This window comes from Aethalodelphis obliquidens, unplaced genomic scaffold (genome assembly GCF_003676395.1).
Source record: "Aethalodelphis obliquidens isolate GAN/ISIS:26980383/991018 unplaced genomic scaffold, ASM367639v1 scaffold10, whole genome shotgun sequence".
Classification (NCBI taxonomy): Eukaryota; Metazoa; Chordata; class Mammalia; order Artiodactyla; family Delphinidae; genus Aethalodelphis; species Aethalodelphis obliquidens.
The window spans coordinates 44,371,364-44,396,460 of record NW_020837954.1 but is presented as its reverse complement, the minus strand read 5'-3'; the positions used below and the strand labels follow the sequence as shown (position 1 = coordinate 44,396,460).

Below are 25,097 nucleotides of genomic sequence, written 5' to 3'. Positions count from 1 at the left end.
GCTGAGGGACTATCCTTTAGTCTGAGTATCAGGCTCATGCCACTATTGGTAAGGCAAGATTCAGGGAATGGCAGACCTGGGCATTTGTTTTGACTATTTGTGATTCACCTGAACGGTCCATATCACACTCTCTAGATGGCCCAGGTACGGATGCAAATGGCACCCAGGGCAGGGCCGGTATGAAGGGGAGAGTCAGATGGAGGAGGTGCGCCCAGCCAGGGGCCTCACTTCCACATCACAGTAAGGTGGTTTGTTCTCAGTAAGACTATGAAGGGAATGCGTAAATTTTTTAGTTATATTTTACTACGTTTCATGGAGGAAATTATATTCCCAGGTACACTGTATGAATCTCAGGAATCTGGACGTATTCCCGATGAAGGCCACGAGTCTATTCTATACTCAAATATTCTGCAAACAGTAGCAATACAAAGTTTCTCAAACAGCACCTTCTATTTATGACTCAAAGTTGAAACTTAACTAATACTGCTTTACTAAAAGTTAAGAATGATGGGATAGGACAGCGAACTCTTAAATTTTCATGAAAGAATAGCCGTCTAATTACCACACCTTTCAAAATGAAGAGGAGACAAATAACCTGAAAATGTAAAGCTCAGATTTTACAAGCCCTCCGTCATAAGATCTTAAATCCTAGTCCAATGTCCTCAAGGATATCTGAAACTAAGAAGCCTCAGAGGGAAGTGAGTAGAGGTTAAAAAACCATTGGCAGCCTCACTTCTGTCACTTGCATCTTATAGCTTGGAGAGCCCCAGGGCTATTATTATTAGTCTTATAGGGAGAGCACACGGATTCCCTTTCCTCTGGGTGGAGTTATGATGAAAGGCAGACACAAGTACCCACAAAAAGAACCTCCAGAACTCAAAGATCTCCAACTGGAAAAAATGGAGTTGATGCCTTCTTTAGCACTAAAAGTTGCTTGCATGCTAAAAGGATAATTAGCTACAAAAAATATTTGCACTTTCAGAGGTCAGTATGTTCAGCAATAAGCTTTAGTTTCCGTTGCAGAAATTAAATTCAACGTGGAAGCAAAATATATTCTGCTATTTTATTATAGGGACTATTGTATAAAGAAAATAACACAAATCCAATTTCACTCATAAAAGCCTGATGACTGTCCTGGAGAGAAAGAAAATACCATTGAGAGGAACAAAAGGTCCTTCTCTAAACAATGGTTTCCTAGGTTCATCCTTCCAAATGTGGGCCAAATCATGAATTCCAGTTAACACACACCTCAGAGGGAGCCAAGTTTGGAATGTGCAGAACAAAGAATTTATTCAGCGACCACTTGGATGTTTTTCCTTCTCGAAAATAATGAAAGCAAGAGGAGTCCAGATGGGAATGCAGCCACTTTGGGAGAGGAATCCTTTATTGAGATAAATAGCAAGGCTCTGTAAATAAATCCCCAGTATTACATGAGGAATTTTAGAAAGACAACTAGGCTTTTTTTTGGTTGTCTGTTGTGATTAAACTATTTCTACATGGTATTCCAGTATTTCTGAAATAGTTAAGTGACGATGTTTCATGTCTTTTAAGATAAAAGACACCATTGTGTGGTTTTTAAAATCTCCAACTTTCTGCTCTCAACTTGAACCAACGACTCCTGAAGCATAGCTGGGATCTCTTTTCCTTGGCGCCCTGTTCTTGCTGGACCTGGTTCCTGAGGCTCAGATGAGTCAGGCTCACATTTTTGCTCCAGAGACCTTCCTTCTACCCACATAGCAGCTCCTGGAACAGAGACTTCTCCCCCCCAGCTCTGAGGGTTCCTGATCCTTTTGCAGTGCGGGGGCCACAAAAACACTCAGAGATGTGATCAAGACAAGCACAGTGATGGGGAAAGGACGGTGCATGGACGGAAAGAAGTTGGCTTCTTCTAGAAGGGCACTAGCAGGTTACTGAGTTAAACCGTCTCCTTCATTAGCCTAGGTAATTTGGGGTGACTGAATTTATAGTGCAATGATTTAAAATTATGTAGTCCATTTGTATTCACATTTTTTTTTTTTTTTTCGGTACGCGGGCCTCTCACTGCTGTGGCCCCTCCCGTTGCGGAGCACAGGCTCCGGACGCGCAGGCTCAGCGGCCACGGCTCACGGGCCCAGCCGCTCCGCGGCACGTGGGATCCTCCCAGACCGGGGCACGAACCCGCGTTCCCTGCATCGGCAGGTGGACTCTCAACCACTGCGCCACCAGGGAAGCCCTGTATTCACATTTTAAGAGTACTTTATCGAGTTCAATTTTTGGCCAAGGTTCTTAGTTCACAGTGCTGCATTTTACAGTGAATTCGAGACAAAAGTGCTAGGGCATGCTGGTTAAGGAAGAGTTCACCAGTTATCACCTGTGAGGGAATCCACTGTGACTTTCAACTTAACAGCAAACCTCGTTTTGTTACTTTCTGGGATCCCTCGATCCCTCTCCTTTTGCTTACTTTACTCAGGACTGAGTGTTTTAACATATCCACTATTTTCTTTTACATTCAGAGCAGTGGAAAAATATGTTTGTGTTATACTAGTGGATTTCTCTTCTCACAATTCTTTATTAACAAAGTGACACAAACACAGACACTCAACCAAAAACCTGCATTCTCTTGCCACTGTTGTATCACTCATCTCCAAAAGACACAGACTGTCAAAGATGATGATATGGTCAATGTCACCTCAAAGAGTCTGCCAAGTTCTAGCTCGTATGGCTACTGAGCGTGCAGTGATGATTTCTGTTGATATCACATGAAAATGAAAGAGCAAAGCCCAAATACCATTGTACAGAGAGCTGCACGCTTTGCTGGAATACATCTTCACTTATCCTGATGGCTTTGGAATGCTGCCATGCTTTGAAAACCACTAGTGCATGCATCTCAGTTTTAAGTTTTGATTTCTAGTAAAATATGGGAAGACCTAAAGCTAGTGCTTATGGGCCTGGTGCTATTTAAATTTGGGGCAGAGATTCAGAGAAAAGCTTGGGAGGCACACTCACCGCCTCTCCAGTGGGCGCCCGTCACTGGAGATGCTTCGGGGAATGTTGGCGGCTCGTTCTGGAGGAGGCATCTTCGCGTCTCCTTTCCCGGCATTCAGCCTCGAGGTCATGGGACTCTGCACCTGGGATGGAACTTGAGGTGAATGAGGCCCCTTGTTGGCATTCCTCTGCCACTTGTTATTATTTCGAAAGGGAAACTTGAATTCGTAGGAAACCCCTTCGTTCATTTTGTACTCCATCACTGGCATGCGGTAGGTCTCAGAGCAACTCCTAAGGGGAGGGCACAGAGAGAAGAAAAATCAATATTGATTTTTCTTGTTGGTGGAACCACACTGATTCTCATTAACAGTTAAAATGGATCAAACACTTCATTCTCAAGTTTCAAACCATCTTTCAATCATTAGGCCTGTAATTATTTTCCTTTCAAAAACCAGAATCCCAGGAAGTATTATACTAGTATTTTCTTTTGATCAATCCTAAATGCTGAGTCTGAGATACGGAGTCTTGAAAATTCAGTGAGACCTGTGGTCACCCTGGTGGGGATGGGGGTGGAGTAGGGGGCAGAGTCAGTACTGAGACCTGGGGAGGGAAGGTGCCCAGACAGCATGGTGGGAACAGACCCCTAAGATGGGGCCTCGGAGGAAAGAGTCAGCTTTATATCCTTAATCGTAAGGGAAGCTTTAGATCCTTCCCTTACGATTAAGGATCTAAAAGGGTATATAGTTTTGAATTCGTTGGGATCCCGATAGTCAAAAATAAGTGGGGAGAATTCTTGAAATCCAAACTGAGAGCCAAATTTAGCTCAGGAGGAGGGGGAAAAAAAGCCAGTTATTGAAATCAGCAATTATCAAATCACCAGGGAACAAAGCATTATCTGAAATCAGGCCTTTTTTTTCCCCTTGAAAGCCAGAAATCTCCCATAGCAGAGCTGTCCCCAGGCAGCAGTCTGAGTGAAATTAATGGCAGGCACAAATGTCTTCCATCACTTTACCCTCTTTTTGTGCCATCATTCCATCCCCCAAAACTTAGGAAACGAGGAACCCACTTTCCATGACCTTTACCCAAACAACCAAGGAAGGTTCGACCAATTATTGACTTGATTGATAGAAAAATTACTGAAAAAACCTACCCCCACGAAAACATTAACTCAAACTGTGCATTTGAATTTCATCACTAAGAGAAAAAATGACTTTCTTTCTTAAAGACATTTCAAAGATTGAGAAGCAGGTGGGAAGATCTGGAAAGAAAAGATTAAGAGTAATTACGAAATAGTCCTTTAAGAGGTACTTTAGAGATAGCATAAGGGGAGTCCAGATCAGTGCTGCCCAACAGAAATACAATATAAGTCACACACAGGAGCCGTGTATGTAAGTTTTAAATGTCTAGCAGCCATACTACAAAAATAAAACGAAACAGGTGAAATTAATAATACATTTTATTTAACTCAATATATCCAAAATGCCATCATTTCAACATGTAATCAATAAATCAGTATTACAAAATTTACGAGACATTTTACATTCTTGTACATTTGGAGTGTATCTTATACTTAGAGCACGTCTCACTTGGGACCAGCCACGTTACAATGGCTCTGTAGTCACAGGTGACTCATGGCTCCTGTACTGGACAGTGTAGGTCCAAAGGGCATCCAGCCGAAGGCCTGGTCTTGATTTGGGGAAGGTGCTTATGTTGGTGGGAGAATGAACACAATGGAACGGGCCCCCCGCTGTGACCTTGTCCATGTATCTCAGGGTATGACTCATGACGTTTTAAATGTACCCCACCATGCGTCCTCTCCCACGTCTCCATGACAGCCACAGGTTTTGAAAAGTGCTGCTTTTGGAGCATGTGCATTTGCTGGGGTCCTTGCCCTCCTCAGCCTTAGCCCAAGTCTCCAATGGGCACCTTTGCTTGGAGTTTCCTTAACCTCTCCCTCCGACTCCTCAAAAGCCTAGGTCAACCTTAATCTGACCCTATGCCCAAGATGCTGCTATGCCCCTTTTAATGGTTTGATGACAATGGCTTTCAAATGTTTTGGACCACAATCCTGGTGACAAGTACATTTTACACTGTGATACAGCACAACCACAAATACACACACACATACACCCTTCCTCTGTCAGCTTCCATTCTGCTATATTCTGGGTTAATCCATTTCATTAAAAAAATACATTGGGTACAACCTCCTAAACTCATTTCATGATCTACTTAAGAATAACGATCTACAGTTCGCAAAACACTGTATGGCCTACTTGACATTAGTTTCAGCAGTTTTGACTTCTTGTATAATAAACGCTTTTCTCTGAAATGAAGGATTATCACCTTAGGCCTTGATATAATTTCTAGCTTTGAATCAATATTTCTGACAAAAATATGCCATTACCATACTTTTTTGGTTGTTAACACAGGTGTTACTGCAGTATATCTGAAGTCTTTCATTTCTGATCATGCAGTATCTAGAGCTCTGGATCTGGAAATACAAGAATGTTGCAAGAATGCAAAATGCAAGAATGTTGTAGCTTGCCAAAGAAATATTAATAAAAATTTATAATAATGCATGGAAAAATTTCTTTCTACCTCAAAATCAGCACTAGCTTTGCTTCTCCTCAGCACTGGTCTGTTTAACTTGTAAATTCAGTGGATCATATCATCCATGTCCCTTTCTTTTTTGTTTTTTTTGCGGTACGCGGGCCTCTCACTGTTGTGGCCTCTCCCGTTGCGAAGCACAGGCTCTGGACGCGCAGGCTCAGCGGCCATGGCTCACGGGCCCAGCCACTCCGCGGCATGTGGGATCTTCCCGGACCGGGGCACGAACCCGTGTCCCCTGCGTCGGCAGGCGGACTCTCAACCACTGCGCCACCAGGGAAGCCCCATGTCCCTTTCTGTTGGCTGCCAGGAACCAACCACATGTACAGAACACGTACAGACCTTTATCATGTATTCCAGGGCATTAACTTTTCAAAAATTTCTCCCTTGGCCACGTTTTGCATTTACCTCCCCCCATTCCCCATTTCCCCACCACACATACACAGAGATTCCCTCACTGAATTGTAATTCTGTACCTCCATAGGCTGATTCAGGCCCATATTGCATCAGGGTAGAGAATAAGTAAATAATTAAAATAGAAACAATCATAATGTAATATCAAATAGACAATATCAGCTTTGGGGCCTTAGTTTCTTTGTAAAATGAAAGACTTGTAATTGATAATTACTAAAGTTTCTTCTAGTTCAAGCACTCTTTGAAAGAGTCTTTCAAGCTGCATAATGTTTAATACTAAAACTGGTTAAAAGATCCCATTAGCCAAAGATTTTGTCTCCTCTCTATATTTCATCCCCACCACCCTTAGCATACTATTAGAGACCTTCTGCATATTCCATAATCACAGAATGAAGTACGATAAGGCCAAAGCAGGGAGAGAAGATTCATTTACAGAGAATGAAAAGCAAAGATTCCATAGCGCTGAACCTTTGCCACCCCGCCGCTTCTGACTGCCTTCTACGGGGTGGGGGGGGGGGTGCGGGACACCACTAGGTTCTGCTCCCTTACTTATCCCTATGAGAATGAGGCATGGAACCCAGAAGTGGGCAGTACACTGAAGGACAAAGATAAAAGCTGGCTTTTAATGACATGCATGAAAGTTCATGAAAGGATTTATATTGTATTACTCCGAGTAAAATCTGGTGTTGAACAATAAAAACTCGGGCACCTAGAACTCACGATGGGCCAGCACTAATCCAGCTGCCCTACACCAACTCTCTGAAGTACGAGTATCATTATCCCCGTTTATCAGATGGGGAAATAGAGGCCTAGAGAGATTAATTTGCAAAGACTACACAGTCAAGAAGAAGTGGCAGAGCCAGGATTTGAACCCACAGAATAAGTCTACTTGTAGATTAGTCTTATTTTAGTCACTAACTAAAGGACATTTCTACTCCAGGTTCCCAAACTTCATCTTATACTGACTATTGCATTTCATTTGGGCATGGGCTATGACAAAATGTCAACAATTCTTGAAGAGCTATGGTCAAAAGGAATTACAATTTCGGTGCTAAAAGTGACACATGGTGACAAGCTGAAATCATAAGTTAATTGAAAAGTCACTCCATCTTCTTTCTCTTTTTCAGTCTTTTCATTCTAACTTTTTCCTCTAATTTCTTATTACCCACTACTCTCTCCTTTATTCCTAAGACACTAAGAAATACAGATAGAAAAATCAGCCGAGCGGTATATTGAACAGAACATCACAACACCTGGACTCCTGAATCAGAAAAGTTGGATGTCTGGGGACAGCTGTGTCCCTAATCATTCATGTGACTTTGGCTTGGGAAAAAAAAACTTAACCTCTTTGAACCAAAGTTCCTCATCTAAAAAATATGAGAGACTTGAACCAAATGATTTCTCACAGCCCTTCTAGCTCTAAAGCAGGATGCTTTTGCAGTTTGAAATAATTGTTTTTTAAAATGAAGAAAAAACTCTGCAACCCATTCTTACTTAAAAGGTAATCTGGTCCTTTTAGGTAATGTGTTTTTAGCGCTTCCTCTTGAATGGCCCTTGATTTCTTTCTTTAGGGAACTACATTCAATATAAGGGAAAAGAATATGAAAAATATATACACATATATGTAAATACATAACTGGATCACTGTGCTGTACACCTGAAATTAACACAACAATGTAAATCAACTATACTTCAATTAAAAAAACAAACCCATAGGCTGGTGGCCCTCAACAGAATGATGGCCTACCACTCCCACGCGATACCATTCAGAGCATCACAACTGAATCTGCTATCTGGGTACTTGTAATTTTGCCTAGAGAATGACTGCTCAAGAGTCAGAGGTCACAGACACCAAGACATACAGCTGGTCATACACTCTGATTGGCGATGGAGGGGGTGGGGGTCCCTCCTGCAGTGCAACATCTTATTCTCTGGGGGGAGCCTTCTGATGACGTCTGCAGCCAAATCCCAAACCTGTTTCTGCCAAGATTGCTTCCATCATGCTGTCATCCTAGTTGGCCCTATTCACTCTCTGGGCAGCTACTAAACCTCTCCAACCCTCATTCTCCTCATTGTTTCAATGGAAATGAGGCTGCCATGAAGATTGTTTTTAAAGCCCAGTACACAGTAGGGTCTCAGGAATTTTGCTTTTCTTTCCCGGTCCTCTCTTCTCTTTAAAACAGTTGCCTCTGGAAACAATTCATAGAGGGTCTGCTTATGTCCTGCAAATAGGGAAAAGAGCTTGATTTAACAGGTGTTACTAAAGCCCTATTTGTTGTTGTTAAACTGGCTTTTTCACTTACAAGCAGCTCATGCAACTCAATATCAAAAAAACAAACAACCCAACCCCAAAATGGGCAGAAGACCTAAACAGACATTTCTCCAAAGAAGATATACAGATGCCCAAGAGGCACATGAAAGAATGCTCAACATCACTAATCATTAGAGAAATGCAAATCAAAACTACAGTGAGGTATCACCTCACACCAGTCAGAATGGCCATCATCAAAAAATCTACAAACAACAAATGCTGGAGAGGGTGTGGAGAAAAGGGAACCCTCTTGCACTGTTGGTGGGAATGTAAATGGATACAGCCACTAAGGAGAACAGTATGGAGGTTCCGTAAAAACCTAAAAATAGAACTACCATACGACCCAGAAATCCCACTACTGGGCACATACCCTGAGAAAACCATAATTCAAAGAGTCATGTACCACAATGTTCATTGCTGCTCTATTTACAATAGCCAGGACATGGAAGCAACCTAAGTGTCCATCAACAGATGAATGGATAAAGAAGATATGGCACATAAATACAATGGAATATTACTCAGCCATAAAAAGAAATGAAATTGAGTTATTCGTAGTGAGGTGGATGGACCCAGAGTCTGTCATAAAGAGTGAAGTAAGTCAGAAAGAGAAAAACAAAAAACCGTACGCTAACACTTATATATGGAATCTAAAAAAAAAAAAAATGGCTATGAAGAACCTAGGGGCAGGACAGGAATAAAGACACAGACGTACAGAATGGACTTAAGGACACGGGGTGGGGGAAGGGTAAGCTGGGACGAAGTGAGAGAGTGGCATGGACATATATACACCACCAAATGTAAAACAGACAGCTAGTGGGAAGCAGCCGCATAGCACAGGGAGATCAGCTCCGTGCTTTGTGACCACCTAGAGGGGTGGGATAGGGAGGGTGGGAGGGAGGGGGATGCAAGAGGGAAGAGATATGGGGACATATATATATGTATAACTGATTCACTTTGTTATAAAGCAGAAACTAACACACCATTGTAAAGCAATTATACTCCAATAAAGATGTTAAGAAAACAAAATGAAAACAAAACAAAAACCACCTGCCTTTTCAAAACTAGTGACTCTTGCATATGAACATACATGGGTGTTCGTGATTACATATGATCCCCATGCCGGTGTCTGTGTCCTGGGACCCTCGGATCCCGGTGACCCTGAGAAGCACGCTGCTGGGGACGGAGGGCAGCGTATTTCCAGGAGGCCTGCTCTTCCTGGCGGCAGCACCAGCTGACAGACAGGAGAGTGACTAGTCAAAGAGCAGAGTAATTAGCTGCAAGGACAACAGCCGTGGGAGTGTGAAGTGCGGAGGAGAGGAAAAAAGTGACAGAAGAGCATTGTCTTATTTTGTTGAAAATTGTACCAAGGTGTTAATGCTTCAACTATTCCTTTCAAGTTGTTTCTGAAGGAGGGAAGGGGAGAGCAGGCTTCTAGTCCTCCAGAGGTATCAAGGGCATCATTTCAGACCCACCTAGAAGGTATGACGGTGGCTTTTCGGGTGGAAACTCTAGGGCAAGGGGCGGAGTGTGTCTCCGAGGCCTGAGGGGCTGTGCGGTGCGCTGCTCCTTCAGCCCAGCCCCCCATCCCGTGCTCTAATGGGGGCAGGTTCCTAACACTCTTCTGTCCCGTCACTGCCAGCTCCCTGGCTATGAGAGGATGACAATGATGCCCCAGCAGTGGTGCTGGGAGATGAAGACAAATACAGCAAATACTACAAATCAAGGTTCTTTTCCCCAACAGAAAGCCAGTTTACCATCATATCTCTGCTTATGCTGGTACATAGGAAAGGATTTGGGTCCCGCGCATACAAAGTTAAGAGTTTGGATTCTGTTTTTGTTGGGTTTTTTTTGCGGTACGCGGGCCTCTCACTGTTGTGGCCTCTTCCGTTGTGGAGCACAGGCTCCGGACGCGCAGGCTCAGTGGCCATGGCTCACGGGCCCAGCCGCTCTGCGGCATGTGGGATCCTCCCGGACCGGGGCACGAACCCACGTCCCCTGCATTGGCAGGCAGACTCTCAACCACTGCGCCACCAGGGAAGCCCCAAGAGTTTGGATTCTGAAGTTAGACCTGAATTTGCCAGATGAGGCTGGGGAGTTACTAACCTGAGTGTTGGTTTCCTTTAATTAGGAGTAATATTAATACTACTACTTCATAGGGTCGTTATAAGGATTAGATGTGCTAATCCATATAAAAGTGCTTTTCCTAGGGTCTGGCACATTAAAGTAATACTCAGCAAATATTAGTTGTTTTTACCAATACACCACAGAAGACGTATCTAGCCTAGTATTTTGCTAATCACTTCCTGTCATGGACCTATCATCTATCCAGGGCCAGGCCTTTGGACCCATCTTTCTCGTAACTACTATTCACAATTCAATGTCAGTAATGTTGCCCATTCCATCCTATCTCCTCACACACTCACACACACCTATTTCCCTCTCCCCCATACGAACTGAAGAGCTTAGAAACACGGGGAAAGACCCCTGAGCAGACAAGATGGTGTCGCAAGATCTACAGGCTTCCTCTTGAGTAAATTAGTCCTTAGACCAGTGTCTCTAACTCTGTACTGTCTAAGGTTGACAAGTTACACAGCTTGGTTATCTTCTCCAGTTTATAGATGCCTGTTTAGACATATAAACTATAAAGCAGACAATTTGTAGGAAAGACCTCGGGATGGAAAAGAGACAAGAGGAAGAGGAGGAGAATCACAGAGCACTTGGAGAGCGTTGTAAGGACCCAGCTGCCTTTCTGATCACCCTCGAGTCATTCTTGAATTGTGGTTCAGCAAAATACTTAACATTAATAGGATGTGGTTGAGGAAACAAAGGCAGCACTTTCAGAATATACCCTCCCTGCCCTCAAGACGGCTAAAACAAAAAGTTCTGGATATAAATTCTGGTTTCCAGGGAAATCCAGTCATCCGAATGGGAGCATTTCTTAAAACTATCAGACAAAGGGATTTTCACCACATTCTGACATCAGCACATAATCTCTGGGCCATCTAGGAGGTAAGCAGTATTAAATACCATCCCAAGCACAGTCTGGTCTGTAACACTTGGTTTCAGGAACTGAAGTACATTGATACTGTCATTGCGCTTACTTTTTAAAGGGCACAAATAACCCCTCATAACTGTTTACATATTCTGCCATCTGATGTTCATGAATCTATGAGAGCTCAGGTGTAGGACTGGTCATGTTTGGGGGGAAAAAATAGCATAAAGAATATTGTCTTGGCTTTAGAAAGCCTAAGAATTAATTGCCGAAGCTTAACAGAAACTCTTAGAAAATAATGGGTTCAAAGCAAATTAACAGCTTGAAAAAAAAAACCCAGCAAAAACAGCATGTGCATGCCCAAAGGAGAAAAGAAACAGTTGATTAAATTTGTTCCATCAGGAAACCTCCCCAGAGACAGAGAAATTAAATTTTCAACAGTGCTGCTGGCTTGGCAGGAGCTGGGAGGGGCGGGGAGCTCCTGGGCTTCCCTTTGGGAAAGTCGGGGAACCAAACTGCCCAAGCATCACAAGCAGGACCAGCTCATTTGAAGCCAATTTCTGACACATGCAGATGCAGTTAAGGAAAAGCTTGGTAAGTCACATTCAGCCCTCCAGGCTGAGAGAGTAGGGGTCAAAAACAGCACTGTGAGTTTTGGACAGCAATTGGCTACAAATGGGAGATTTGGGGGAATAAGAGTGTCATGGAACATAAAAGAAAACAGTCTAACAGTTTGTCACGCTGAGTCTCTTTTTAACATTAAGTGTTCACTGTTTCTCAGCTACTGGTGCAAAATGTTTAAAATGGATGTTACCAGACATCTCTATCTGTAATGGTGACTTTATATACTCAGAGATGTAAATCCTGTGAATGGTCCAAGTTAGTGATTCTTTCCAGTTGCTGCTGCCACATGCTGAAAGGGAGCTCTGTCCTGAGTCAGACTTTCCATGGAGGGAACTTTCAGCATCGCATTGTAACCTAGCGCTCTTCATAACCTCCTACACTCTGACCCAGTTGGGGATGTTCTCCACGGTACACAAATGGCCCTGGACTCTCAGACCTACCTCCGTGGGGTGCAGTCATCATGTGGGGGGATAATGACAACTTTCACCGTGACAGATGTTCTCAGGAGATCGATCATCTGCTCGTGGCTCAGAGTGGCCACCGCCACCTTGCAGATCTCCACCAGCCGGCTGCCCTGCCTCAGCCCTGCCTGCCAGGCATAGCCGTAGGGCTCCACATCTGCCACGATGCCCTCGTAGTTGACGTGGAAGCCGAGCTGTCCCAGCCCATTCCTTCGCAGAGTCATCTCCACCGATTCACAGCCTTTTGACACGAACTAGACAAAGAAACAAAAGATACACAGGTTAATGAATGCAGCAGGGTCTTCAGTGGTACGCATGGCAAGCAGGGTTATTTCTGAATACCCTAATGCCGGCTGAAGAGCAGCCTGGTTATTCTGCCTTCACTAATCTCCATTCATTAGGCCGAAAAGAACACACTTGTTTCAACGGCTTCTCAGAGACCTACAGGGAGCTGGCAGCAAAGAAAAACGGTATTCTGCTACTCATTTTGCCCTTAAGACAGACATTCAAAGCAGCAGATACCCGATCCAACAATTCTTTTCACCAACTAAAGCAGATTGGTTGGGCTACATCATCAGTCACAAGGCAATGGGATCAGGTCACACGCAAATGAGTTTCCAACAAAAAATGCACAGTCAGTGTGTCTTCCCCCCTTTGTTCTACTACTTTTCCTTCTGAAAAAAATGATGGGACGCAAGTGTGACATAAACTCTGTGTTCCTTCGCATTGTTAAGGGAGTTTTCAGAGGAGCTAATAAAACAGAACAAGCTTCTGTAACTTAGCTCTAGCCTGTACTGAAAGCTTTATGAAAGGGACATGCATGTAGGTAAGTGGAAGGAAAACACTGACCTGAAGCCTTTTGACAATCTCTTTGATGTCCTCATTGTTAATGAAACTCTCCACTGACACACATTCACCTCGCTCGTAGAAGATTTTGAGGCTGGTGTCGGTTGAGGTCCACCCTATCACATCTCTGCAGGAACAGTTGAAAACCACGCTCTTTGTTTCCTGTTCGATGAGGACGATGAACTCATTGGAGACCCCGAGGAGGCAGTCTATCTCCATAGCCTTGTTGTAGTCTTTGGCCCGGACAGCCCACACGATGGCCCCCATGCTACTGAGCTCAGCTCCTGGGTACGGCTTAGACTTTTCTTTCTTCTTGGAGGCCAGAGAGATGAACGGAAACTTGCCGGACGGGTCAATAGGGGTGTTGGTGACGTTCTTCTCTGCCAGGTCTTTCAGGTATTCTTGACGTGTCCGGGTTGCCATGGCCCGGAACTTCTCTGACTTATGAGCAGCGTTTTCTGCATTAATCACTTTGGCCAAAAGGAAGTCCCTGAACACATTTGACTTAGGGAAAGTGACCCCTTTGGGGATGGGAGGTCCAAAGGAAGGCACATCTCTGGACCTGGTGACGGCCACACTAAGAGACAAAGCAAAGATCAATGAGAAAGAGGCTTGTCAATACTTCTCAGACTCACAGCATGAGAATAAAATACACTTTCTCAAAGACAAAGACGCCCTTCAGAAGGAAAATAACTGTCATCGTCCCACAAGAAGCAACACACACTTCTGCTTAACATGTGCGTACTTTGCATTCACTCATATTTAGGATTTATAGAACAAAATTTTTTCTAGGTCAAAATACCCAAAAAACTTAAACTAAAAATTTAAATCAACCATAACTCCATGAAAAAAAAGATTTATTGTAATATCCTTCATAGTAGATAACATTTTAAATCCCTAGTGATTATTTCCAAAGGGGGGAGGGGGTTGGCTACTATAACCATATAACCTTTCAGAACAAGCACAGATTATGTAAGAACATAAATGTTATCCCCATTTTAGATATGATGCCCACAGCAGTCAGCTTATGATGAAAATATCCACAGATGCATGACATAAGAGAAATGGATTAAATTTAAAAGAAATTAAACAAATATTATTTGTTGTCCTGTGTGTCAGGCCTTAAGCAACCAGATCAAAGAGCATAATTTTAAAACAAAAATTGAAATCTGAGTAACAGAAAGAGATCATGATTTTTTTTGGTAAGAGCAACAGTGCTTTAAAATCATATTTTTAAACTTTGGTCCCAATTCTCTACTTTTGGTATGGGAGTCTGACTATTTGTGAGACTATGCTCCTTTTCCCATTCCTTTAAGCAAGACTGATTTAAGAAAGCCTGTTCCACATGGACACATATACACTACCAAACGTAAAACAGATAGCCAGTGGGAAGCAGCCGCATAGCACAGGGAGATCAGCTCGGTGCTTTGTGACCACTTAGGGGGTGGGATAGGGAGGGTGGGAGGGAGGGAGATGCAAGAGGGAAGAGATACGGGGACATATGTATAACTGATCCACTTTGTTATAAAGCAGAAACTAACACACCATTGTAAAGCAATTATACTCCAATAAAGATGTTAAAAAAAAAAAAACAAAACAGAAAGCCTGTTCCAGTCATTTCCTCTGCATCTACACTGCTAAAATTGGGACTAAGAAAAGGATCATACAAGCATCTGTAAGAACCTATTATTTTTAATCTCAAAAGGAAAAAGACTAAGTTTTTCCTAAAACAATAATAACAACAACAACAGAAATTAAATGGAGATAGGTTGTATGTTTTATATCATATTTCAAGATCTCCTTCCAGGACCTCAGCAAAGTTTGAGAGGGCTGCAAATGAAGATTCTAACAGATCAAACATCCCCTTTTCAAATTATCTAATTATTTAAAAGTGAGCCAATTATGCAACTGTATTAAGTATTAGCAGAGCAACACAAAATGTGTTTCTCCAGAACTCCCAGAATGGAAAGGACATAATCAGAGAGTGTGCATCTTTCAAATGAAACTGAAGAGCTCTGCTGCACTATTTTTTCTTTATTTCAAGGGTTTGCTTGAAGATACTCAGCTTTGCTTTTCAGAAAATGATTGTTGCTTGTGAAAATAGGATAAATAAATAAAAATCAGCAACCTCAGAAGACAAACTATATATTTTGTTAGAAAATGCCACAAGACGGCCTATTTCTGAAAATGGCTTTTCAGAAATTCATTAAAAAAAAAAAAAAAGAAGACTACGTAGTTCACTTCACGACAAAGAAAGGTGGCAAGCAACATCCCATTTTCTAACTGGAGATGAGAATTCACAGAAACCTCCACATGCGTGATAGCCTAATTACATCAGTATTAGAAAGGCAATTTTTCTTGTCTAATGTGAACTGTCTGGCTTGAATGCTGACAGCTATATAATTTTAATTTGATTATGTTATTTTTTTTCAAGTCAAGCAGATGACGCTAATATCCAGATTTGCTAGCTTTTCTAAGAGGAATCCCGTAAGGATCCAGAAATATTTAATATCTTTCATTTTTAAATTGGCAATTTCTTCTCTTGCTAATTTCACATCATTATTCTTTCTCAAGAAACAGCTGTGATTTTATTTTAAATAAGGAGAAGAAAATGCTTAGCAGAAGGTGTCGATATGAGGACCATCCATCCACTTGCCCCTTAAATTCACTGGTTATCTATAGACCTATTTATTAACTAATAGGACTTTAGACAAACATATACTGAAAGCCCACCAATAATTAGAAGCCTCTAGAATGAACTATGAGGGAAAAGACTGAACCCTTAACATATAATTATCAGTGATTCATCATGGTAGGGAGGTAAATGATAAAGACACTATAATCAGTTTTGCATCATTAGAAATAGAATCCTCACAGAAGAAGATGAGGAAGATGATACCCTAGAATGTCCTTTTCAAATAAAGGGTTTTGTTTTGGGCAAATTTAACTTTCAAGGTTTTCTACAAGGTTAAAAGCTCATTAATTTAGATGCCACCAATTCTGAACTCTTAATAAGGCCTGTTTTAAATTGAGAGAATATTTTTGCCTTCCTAAGAAGCCTTTCTAGAATTTCAGTGTGCTATATATAGATACTTGAGGTGTATTAATTATAAATGGTTTTTGCTTTTTTTTTTTTTTTTGAGGTGCGCGGGCCTCTCACTGTTGTGGTCTCTCCTGCTGCGGAGCACAGGCTCCGGATGCGCAGGCTCAGCAGCCATGGCTCACGGGCCCAGCCGCTCCGTGGCATGTGGGATCCTCCCAGACCAGGGCACGAACCCGTGTCCCCTGCATCGGCAGGCGGACTCTCAACCACTGCGCCACCAGGGAAGCCCGGTTTTTGCTATTTTTAAAAGCAGATTCCAAAGGGCTTCTTGTCTACACTTATGTTCGCCTAGTATGCAATATTGTATCTCCTTAGAAATAACACATTCTTTAAAATTACAGCCATGCCTTATTTGCTCAGCATTGTCAAGGCCTAGTATGTTCTACTCAAGAGGGTTATCTAGATGACAGAACAGACAGAAGATCAGAGCACTGGGGGGTGGGGGACTTAGAGAAGTCAGGGTTCCTCAAACTCTGCCAATACAATCTTGAGTTTCATCTTAACACTCATCTTGATTTTGCATTCCACTGAAGAATATCTGTATTCATTTTAACACAAAAATCTGTTCTGTTCCCCAAATCTCGGAGTACAACTGAGGGAGCAGGAAGGTGTTCTGTTTCACTCTCATTTGACACATCCCTGAACCTCCTTTTGAACAGCTGGTAGACATTCTTCACTGCTCCAGGAAACAGACTCAGAGAAGTAAAATGATTTGCCCAGAGCTTGTTAGAGAAAGCCAGGACTGGAATCTGAGCTTCTGGATGGCCAGCAGTGTGACAAGACCACACATTCCCTGAGTGTGGAATCTTCCACTCTTGAAGTGCTTGCAAAAGGGACCATCCACAAGAGTCACATGGCCAAAGAGACCATCATTATAGGCTGTTTCTAATGAGCCTCGGCGTTTGTTGGCATCAAAGACCTTGGATGAAGTAGCAAGGTGATACATGGGAATGTTCCAGAGACATCTGAACAGAGGTCTCAATGGAAAAGAGAGAAGAATAAGACACTTGAACTTCTGAAGCACCATGGAAACAGCAATCAACAATGAAGTCTAAAAGGAAGGAAACTTAGCATCCAAACAGTAGAGGGAAGTTTCCCCTTGAAGCTCAGATCAGACTGCCAGCTTGGGGAGCTTTCCAAGAAAGCAGACCTTGGCAAAGGACAGGAGAGATGAGTGGCAGAAAAATGTGTGCTCACTGTTCCCTCTTGGGGCCTCTCCGCTCTTAACAGTCTTCAATCACCAGCACTCACTGGGCACCGACTATACGCCAGGACCAAGGATGAGACGTCACAGGCGCAGCCCTGCAGAAGCTCAAAGCCTGGTGGGGCTACCGCTCGTGGTGTGAGTGCTCTCCTAGGGAGGTGTAGCGCGGAAACACTTCGGAACGGCCGGCACTTTATCCAGTCCTGGGAGGTCAGGGGAGCACTCCCAGAGAAAAGAAGAGCGGGTGTTCATTGGATGAAAGTGGCAGGGGTGCGTGAGAAGAGGCATTCTTGCCCACAGAGCGGCATGTGCAGAGAGGAGGGGCTGTAAGTAGCTCTATGCTGGGGGGAGGACTGGGAGAGGTGCCAGTGGACGCCGAGGGACAAGGGAGGCCAGACCTGAAGGGCTCCATGAAGGAGGCTATGCTGGGGAGTCTCAAAGTTGCCCCAAATGGGGCTTCCCTGGTGGTGCAGTGGTTGAGAGTCCACCTGCCGATGCAGGGGACACGGGTTCGTGCCCTGGTCCAGAAAGATCCCACATGCCGCGGAACGGCTGGGCCCGTGAGCCATGGCCACTGAGCCTGCGCGTCCGGAGCCTGTGCTCCGCAACGGGAGAGGCCACGGCAGTGAGAGGCCTGCGTACCGCAAAAAAAAAAAAAAAAAAAAAAAAGTTGCCCTAAATGGTTTTAAGCACAAAGAGTGACATATTCAGAGTTTTGTGTTAGAAAAGTCAGCTACATGGGACAATAGGGATGCTGATTAATGATGGCTTGGAATAGACTTTCTGAAAGAAATTTCCACCTTTGTTATTTTTCTTCCTGGTTGAAGCTTGCATATTTATTTATTTTTATTCAAGAGGAGAAAAGAAGAAAAAGGCATGGTCATTTAATGTGCATACACAACACTCCCTGCCTAGACCAGATACTTTACTTATGGGATTTCAGGTAGATGTCAAGCCACCTTCCATTGAACAGAAAGGGAAATTTAAAATCTGATATGTTTAACTGTCTGGTCTGATTCCAGGTGCTTTTTATACTACCTCACACTAACTCCTTTCAACATTTATTACATCTTAACCACTGAATACAGAAATCCTTCTGAGAGGAGTGACATATATATCTACCTTCTCAAACATAGTTACTGACCACAATTTAACATGTTTTTGAAGACAGTCTTTATAAAAACCACTTACTACTCTACTAGTTTTGAAATGAACAATAATTCTTTAATTTCATCATAGAGTGAATCAAAGTTCTGCCTTTCAATTGTTTAAGATGTCCTAAGATTTTTAAATAGTCTGTCTGAAATGAATCCAAATAAGGCCCATACATTACAATTAATTAATTTTATCTTAAATTTTTATATTCTGTTACTGCCCCTCCACTTCTCTTACTTCACTTCTCTTTTATTTCTTGCAATTTATTTGTTGAAGAAACGGGGCTATGTGTCACACAGTCCAGAGCCTGAATTTTGCTGAATACAAACATGTTCTTTGGTCTTTTGTATTTCCTGGCCTCTCTAGAGGTTTGATTGGATTCACATTCAATTTTGGGAAGAGAGGATAAGACTAATTCCGAGATGCGGTTGTATTCTTCCATTATGAGACACGCATTTATCTCTTTTTATGATGTTTGCAGCCTTTGATGATCAATGCCTAGATCCATTAATTTATTACCTGTTAAAAAAAAATGGTGACAAAGTTTTTGCACCATGTTTTTACAAAGTGAGGCCCTCGGGGTGAGTGATGGATATTTGGTTGTTTGGTCCCAAACCAAGTGACCCCAGACTGCTATGCTTATTGAATTTGTACCTTTAATGTGAATCGTTTTTCTACATCTCCCTTACTGGTAATCACTTATTGATGCTTTCAGTACATCCTTGCCACTAAAGGCTCATCGTTTTGATTTGTTGCTTCTAATCTGCTCTATCAACTGAAACCAGACGATTAAGCTCTTTGTAATGATACAAGTAAACTAATAGAGACCACAGGGTCCTCTTACCAGGTATGGGCATAATAAGCTTTTGTACACAGACGTAGTGATTAATTTCTGAGTTCTTGGCTAGGTCTACTCTTCAAGGTTAACTGGCCTCTGGCATTAACTTAAACTAGTCAGTTTTTCCTGTATAAACTTTCTAGTTCCGAGGGTGATACAACACACATTATTTCAGAGCCTCATTTCCATATTCACTATAGGGATTTTTGTCACTTTGTTCCCCCCTTGAATCCCAGAGCCTAGAATGGTGCCTAGTATATTCTGATAAGGACTGTAAAGAACTAGTGAAAAATAAATGGCAATAAAGCCTAAATTTGTATTTCTGTATATACATTTCCTCACACGGTGACGGTGAGTAAATTTTCCTAGAACTATTTATACAGTGCTATTGGCTGGCCGAGCATTCCAAGGGCTTCCACTGCCCACTCATCTCTCTGACAGCATAGCCTTCTTACTGTACTGTCCACTTTCCTTCCTGTGTCTACGTGTTCATCTATACCACTTTCCACCCCTGGACTCACAGAATTATTCTCATTTTGCCACTGAATTCCACCATCTGTGCTTCAAAACACACACCGAATCCCATTTTCTCAGTTAAATGTTCTTTATATCTGGAGCCTGTATTGACCCCATAATTCTCTACACAATTAGAGCAAGACATTCCTTTGAGGAAATAACTTTCCACACTTTGGGCACCAAGTAGACGTCAGTAAATAAAAGTGAGTGTTCACAGTGGAGAAAGTGGGAACAAGAGATTTTAAATGATGAAAAGGCTTTGAATTATTCTAACTACACCTCTTAGAGATAAATGAGATTTAAATATAATTTGTACAAATTAAATGCATCTCTAAGCTTTCCCACCAGAGTATCCCTAATGAAAGAAGCCTATAAATTCACATCTCTAATGGTGTGGGGAGGGGCCAATGTATGAGAAAAGCCCACAGGTATGAAAACTCTTTGAAGACCCACATTGTATCTTAAAATTGATACAAATTTTCCATTCTACTTCATAATACATTTATTTTCTCATGAAAATAAACATCCCTTCCCCCAAGCATTAAAGACTACAAGAGAGGTACCCTCGTTATTCTGGGCCTTTAAACATCTCCTGGCATCACCACATACCCCAGGAAACAAACCTACTTGAGTTTAAGAAGGACTGAGAAAAATTCATGTACACAAAGTTTATAATAGGAAAAGATCACTACTTTAGTTCCAAAAATCACAGTGCACTGGGTCTTCAAGTAAGCTTGGCAACTAGGGAAATTCCAGACTAGCCCATGTCTTGTGAGCAGGGGTGTCCAGTGTCCCCCTGCAAAGGTTCCCAGCATCACAAGGTGGGCTTAAGAAGATGGGCTCTCCAGGTAAGAGATTAAAAATAAGAAAGAGAGAGAGCAAAAATCATGAGTTTCAGGCTGGGAAGGAGGGTTTGAAAAGAATAAAACAGATATCACTTACTCATCCAGCCAAGTAATTAAGAAGGTTCAGACACCTTTGCTCCTATCAGTCTATTTAGACTCGCACTGGCCATACTTCAGTGGCTACTGAGTACTGGAAATGTGGCTAGTACGACCAAAGAGTGTTAAATTACATTAAATTTTAAAAACTGACACTCGATTCAGTTCTTCAAACGTCTTTGAAGGAGAGGGAGACATACTTAAAAAGTATGTTTGCAATAAGCTATTATGAATCTACTTCTCCAATTGCAAATTGTATGAAATCTAAATACAGATTATTTCCAATGAAAATTGAGCATCCTGAGATGAGCTGTAAGTCAGAAATGCACTCCAGATTTCAAAGTCTTAGTCCAAAACTACATAAGGTATCTCAGTAATTTTTAAAATTTAAAAATTATGTGTTGAAATAATAATATTCGGATATATCAGGTAAATAAAATATACTATTGGGTCAAAAACATATTGTTAAAATTAATTTTACCTATTTCTTGTTACTTTAAAAATATGGCTATTGGAAAATATAAAATTGATATGTGACTTGCATTATATTTCTATTGGACAGCACTTTATTTAGACAAACACCTTTAAAAGAAGAATCTCTTTTTAAAAGAAAGTACATAGCTTTCCACTCCCCAAACTTCCTAGCGACCACTGCAAAAAGGATTTAGTTTTCTATCTACAAAGTAGTATGAAATCCTTTGCCCGAATCCAGTACATAGAACATTTCAATTGCTTGGGGTATTTTCTAAATGCAAATAGTTATCCACCCCAATTACAGTCAAATGTTCTGCACTAATTCTTTCCTTCTACACCTAAATAAAGCAGCTTTTGGAGACCATATTCTTGAGAAAAAGCTTCAGATCTAGGTTTCCTCTGTTTGAGTTTCCACCCACTGAGTCTAGGAAGCTACAGAACTCCCTGGTCTGGGGTTTTCATATTGGCACCCGAGAAGTTCAGGAATAGCTAGTACGTCAGCAGCAGGGGCAGCAAAGACCCCTATTGCACATGGCATGGAGGAAGACAGCATGGCAGAGCCATTAAGAGACTGGGCTCTAAAATCAGACTTGGTACATTCAAATCTAAACTCTACCGAGTACCAGCCGACCTCGGGTAAGTTACCTTACCCCCAAGTGCTTAAATTTCCTCATCTGAAAACAGGGATTAAAACAGCACCTACCTCAGAGGTTTTAAAAATTAAATGAGGGCTTCCACGGTGGCACAGTGGTTAAGAATCCGCCTGCCAATGCAGGGGACACGGGTTCGAGCCCTGGTCCAGGAAGATCCCACATGCTGCGGAGCAACTAAGCCTCTGTGCTGTAACTACTGAGCGGGCGCTCTAGAGCCCAAGAGCCATGACTACTGAGCCCGCATGCCACAGCTACTGAAGCCCGCGTGCCTAGAGCCCGTGCTCCGCAACACGAGAAGCCACCGCAATGAGAAGTCCGTGCACCGCAACGAAGAGTAGCCCCCACTTGCCGCAGCCAGAGAAAGCCCGCGTGCAGCAACAAAGACCCAATGCAGCCAAAAATAAATAAAATAATTTAAAGAACAATTAAATGAGGTAACACAAATAAGGTGCCTAGATCAGAGCTGGGCTTCTAATTAGAGCTCATCATACGTAGTTACTGTGGAATGGGCAAGGATGATGGCAGTCAGCAGGAGTCCAATGTAACCTTGACTTGTTTTGTTCCCTGAACTTGCTCGTTCTCCTATATTTAACCTGCATTACACCTAGGGATTAGACAGTTGTAGATCTCACAATAAACCAATTATCAGTCTGCACTGGCCACTTTCTGTGTAGGTGGCTCTTTTAATTCAAAAACAAAAATCCAAAATTAACAAAGCCTTGTCTTCTAAATTTTAGGGATGGAAAGATACGATAATCTTTCATATTTTGAAAGGATAGATTCCTTTTAGGACATCTTACTAATGCTAGAACATCCGCGCACATCTACGTGGCACTACACTCATGTCAACACAGCGTCACAGGTTCGTACCCTCTTCAACACCAACCCTCTCCAGGATTCTTGCACAGGCCTCTGCAGGTAGATGCTTGAATTCTGATACTCATGAGACTAGGTCAACGAGGGACACTGAAACCATTCCACCAAATGCTTAACAAAGCATAGAAATACCCCTAAGATTGCAGTCAGAAATGTTAGAGGTAATCAAGTCAGCCCTAAGCAAGGGTTTGGGCTTTTAAAAAATAATAATAATAATTAAAAAAAAATTAAACTTCTCTTCCCTACTTATTATGATCATTCTTCTCTGCTTTTGGCATGGCAAAAGCAAAATATAATTAGCAGCATGAGTAATTAGCTGGTGTCCAGATGGCATGGATGAAGGATGCCACCTAAGAAGGAGGTGCAAATGGAAACGGCAGGTGTCTAACCAACACGTCTGGGGAATGTCAATGCCATCAGGTTACGTCATCCTGTGAATTCAGCCATCCGCAAGCATAGTTTAAAGACAGAAATAAATAGCAATAGACTTCCCACTGCAACTTCAGAAAGCAGAGCTGGAGGGGGCCTTTGATGTGACCGCGCACCAATGCCCATCCAGCCACCTCTGGAGCCAGTACCTGTAACAGACACTGTCAGTGCAGGGGTTGTGAACCCTGACAATGACGAAAACGTGCTGAAAGTGGGATCGGATGTTTTTTGGGCTGAATGGCTGTGCTCCAGGCTCTTGGAAAACAATTGTTACGATATCGTTTCCAATGTGCCGCTTCCGTAGGAGCTAAAAGAAAACATACGCAAGAGACATAAATGACAACGCTCTGCTTGTAACTCCCCGATTCCCTTATGTAACTGTATTTAAAACATTCATTATTAATCAGTACATATTAGGGGAGGTAACCTACACAGTTATTGCCAATATTTTAGCCGGTCTTATCATTCCCTCCAAGGAAGAATATGGAAATGAATATTCAGAAATTTGCATAAAACACACAGTCCATTCAAATAGATCTAACTAATCTCTAGCATATTACGCCAAGTCCCAGCATCTCCAAATCTTCAGTTTCCATAACAACAGTTTTGTTCCATTTTCATGTAAGAAACTTGCCATAGGGAATATTTTTTAAAGATGAGAACGGCTAAAGTAATTACAACGCAATTTATGTTCTGATTTAATTAGCTTCATTTAAAGAAATGTGGCTAAGGTGTTTTCTGATAATACTTTTTATGGCACAAGCTGGGAATACAGAAATTAATAATATTCCAAAACGTTCCAACAGTTTTAAAGCAGGTTAAATTTCAGGTTTAAATAGCTTCTTTAATTACAGTGAAAGCTGCTTAAGACCACCTTCTGTTTCACATTAAACGGTGTTTTGGAAAGGTAGCTTTCAAATTCAGGCACTCCAAATCATCCTAGCTCAGCGCCTCTCTAGAAAGGGGTTATTAGGGAGTTTAACTCAATCATGTGAAGAAAAACTGAACAAAATTTGTATTACTCATATTTATTACGTGGAGGCTCCTACCAGGAGGAAAACAACTAAACATGACATTTATATAAACTATCTATTAGACATAAGCTTGTATTTATAAACCTTTAAAAAAAACTCTCCAGTGACTTTACCTTACACAGATTACGTATCAGTAAAATCAGTGACTGAGTATTGGCTGCCAGCTGGGAGAAACAACAGCCTATTAGATTAGGGTTGAGAATTGGGAGTTAGAATGTTCAGGAAATGGACTTTTAACCTTAGGAATTTTAAAGCATCCCAAATGATCTTCTAATGAGGCTGTGTACTTCATTTCTAAACATGCAATATTATCAGATGTTACAAAAATAAAGGCTGCTCTGTATTGATTGCTATATAAAATATACCCATCATCAAAGATTATTAATCTCCTCAGAATCTTGAACCTATCAAGCTCAAATACAATCTATGTATATGTCATTCCTGCATAGATGCCATTGTCTTTTTGATACAATGTCATTCTTCCTTCAAAATATGGCCTGATATGTAATGTTACTGTCTTACTAAAGGACCCAAATAGAAATAAACCTATCCATCTCACATTATACATAATGAAAAAAAAGACAGTATTTATAAACCAATTTCTGCAAAAAGATTTTGAAAGACACGTTCTTTCTGGGTTTTCCAAGCATAACAT

The 25,097-nt window shown here is 41.9% G+C and overlaps 1 protein-coding gene and 1 long non-coding RNA gene across 19 annotated transcripts in view; both read right to left on the bottom strand.

Annotated features, from left to right (window-relative positions):
• The window catches only part of SIPA1L1 (signal induced proliferation associated 1 like 1), a 497,889-nt gene that overhangs the window by 69,659 nt on the left and 403,133 nt on the right, over window positions 1–25,097 (bottom strand). For all 18 annotated transcript variants that reach the window (XM_027111671.1, XM_027111670.1, XM_027111665.1 and 15 more), the window contains 4 exons: window positions 23,558–23,715; window positions 13,223–13,796; window positions 12,353–12,627; window positions 2,986–3,255 (listed from right to left, as the gene is read on the bottom strand). In XM_027111671.1, the coding sequence (XP_026967472.1) occupies window positions 2,986–3,255; window positions 12,353–12,627; window positions 13,223–13,796; window positions 23,558–23,715 (1,277 nt within the window). The remainder of the gene's footprint in view (window positions 1–2,985; window positions 3,256–12,352; window positions 12,628–13,222; window positions 13,797–23,557; window positions 23,716–25,097) is intronic.
• LOC113622934 (uncharacterized) lies at window positions 4,403–5,737 on the bottom strand. The gene is made up of 2 exons (XR_003433722.1): window positions 5,563–5,737; window positions 4,403–5,455 (listed from the first exon to the last, which is right to left on the bottom strand). It is a non-coding gene; the product is annotated as an uncharacterized LOC113622934 (long non-coding RNA).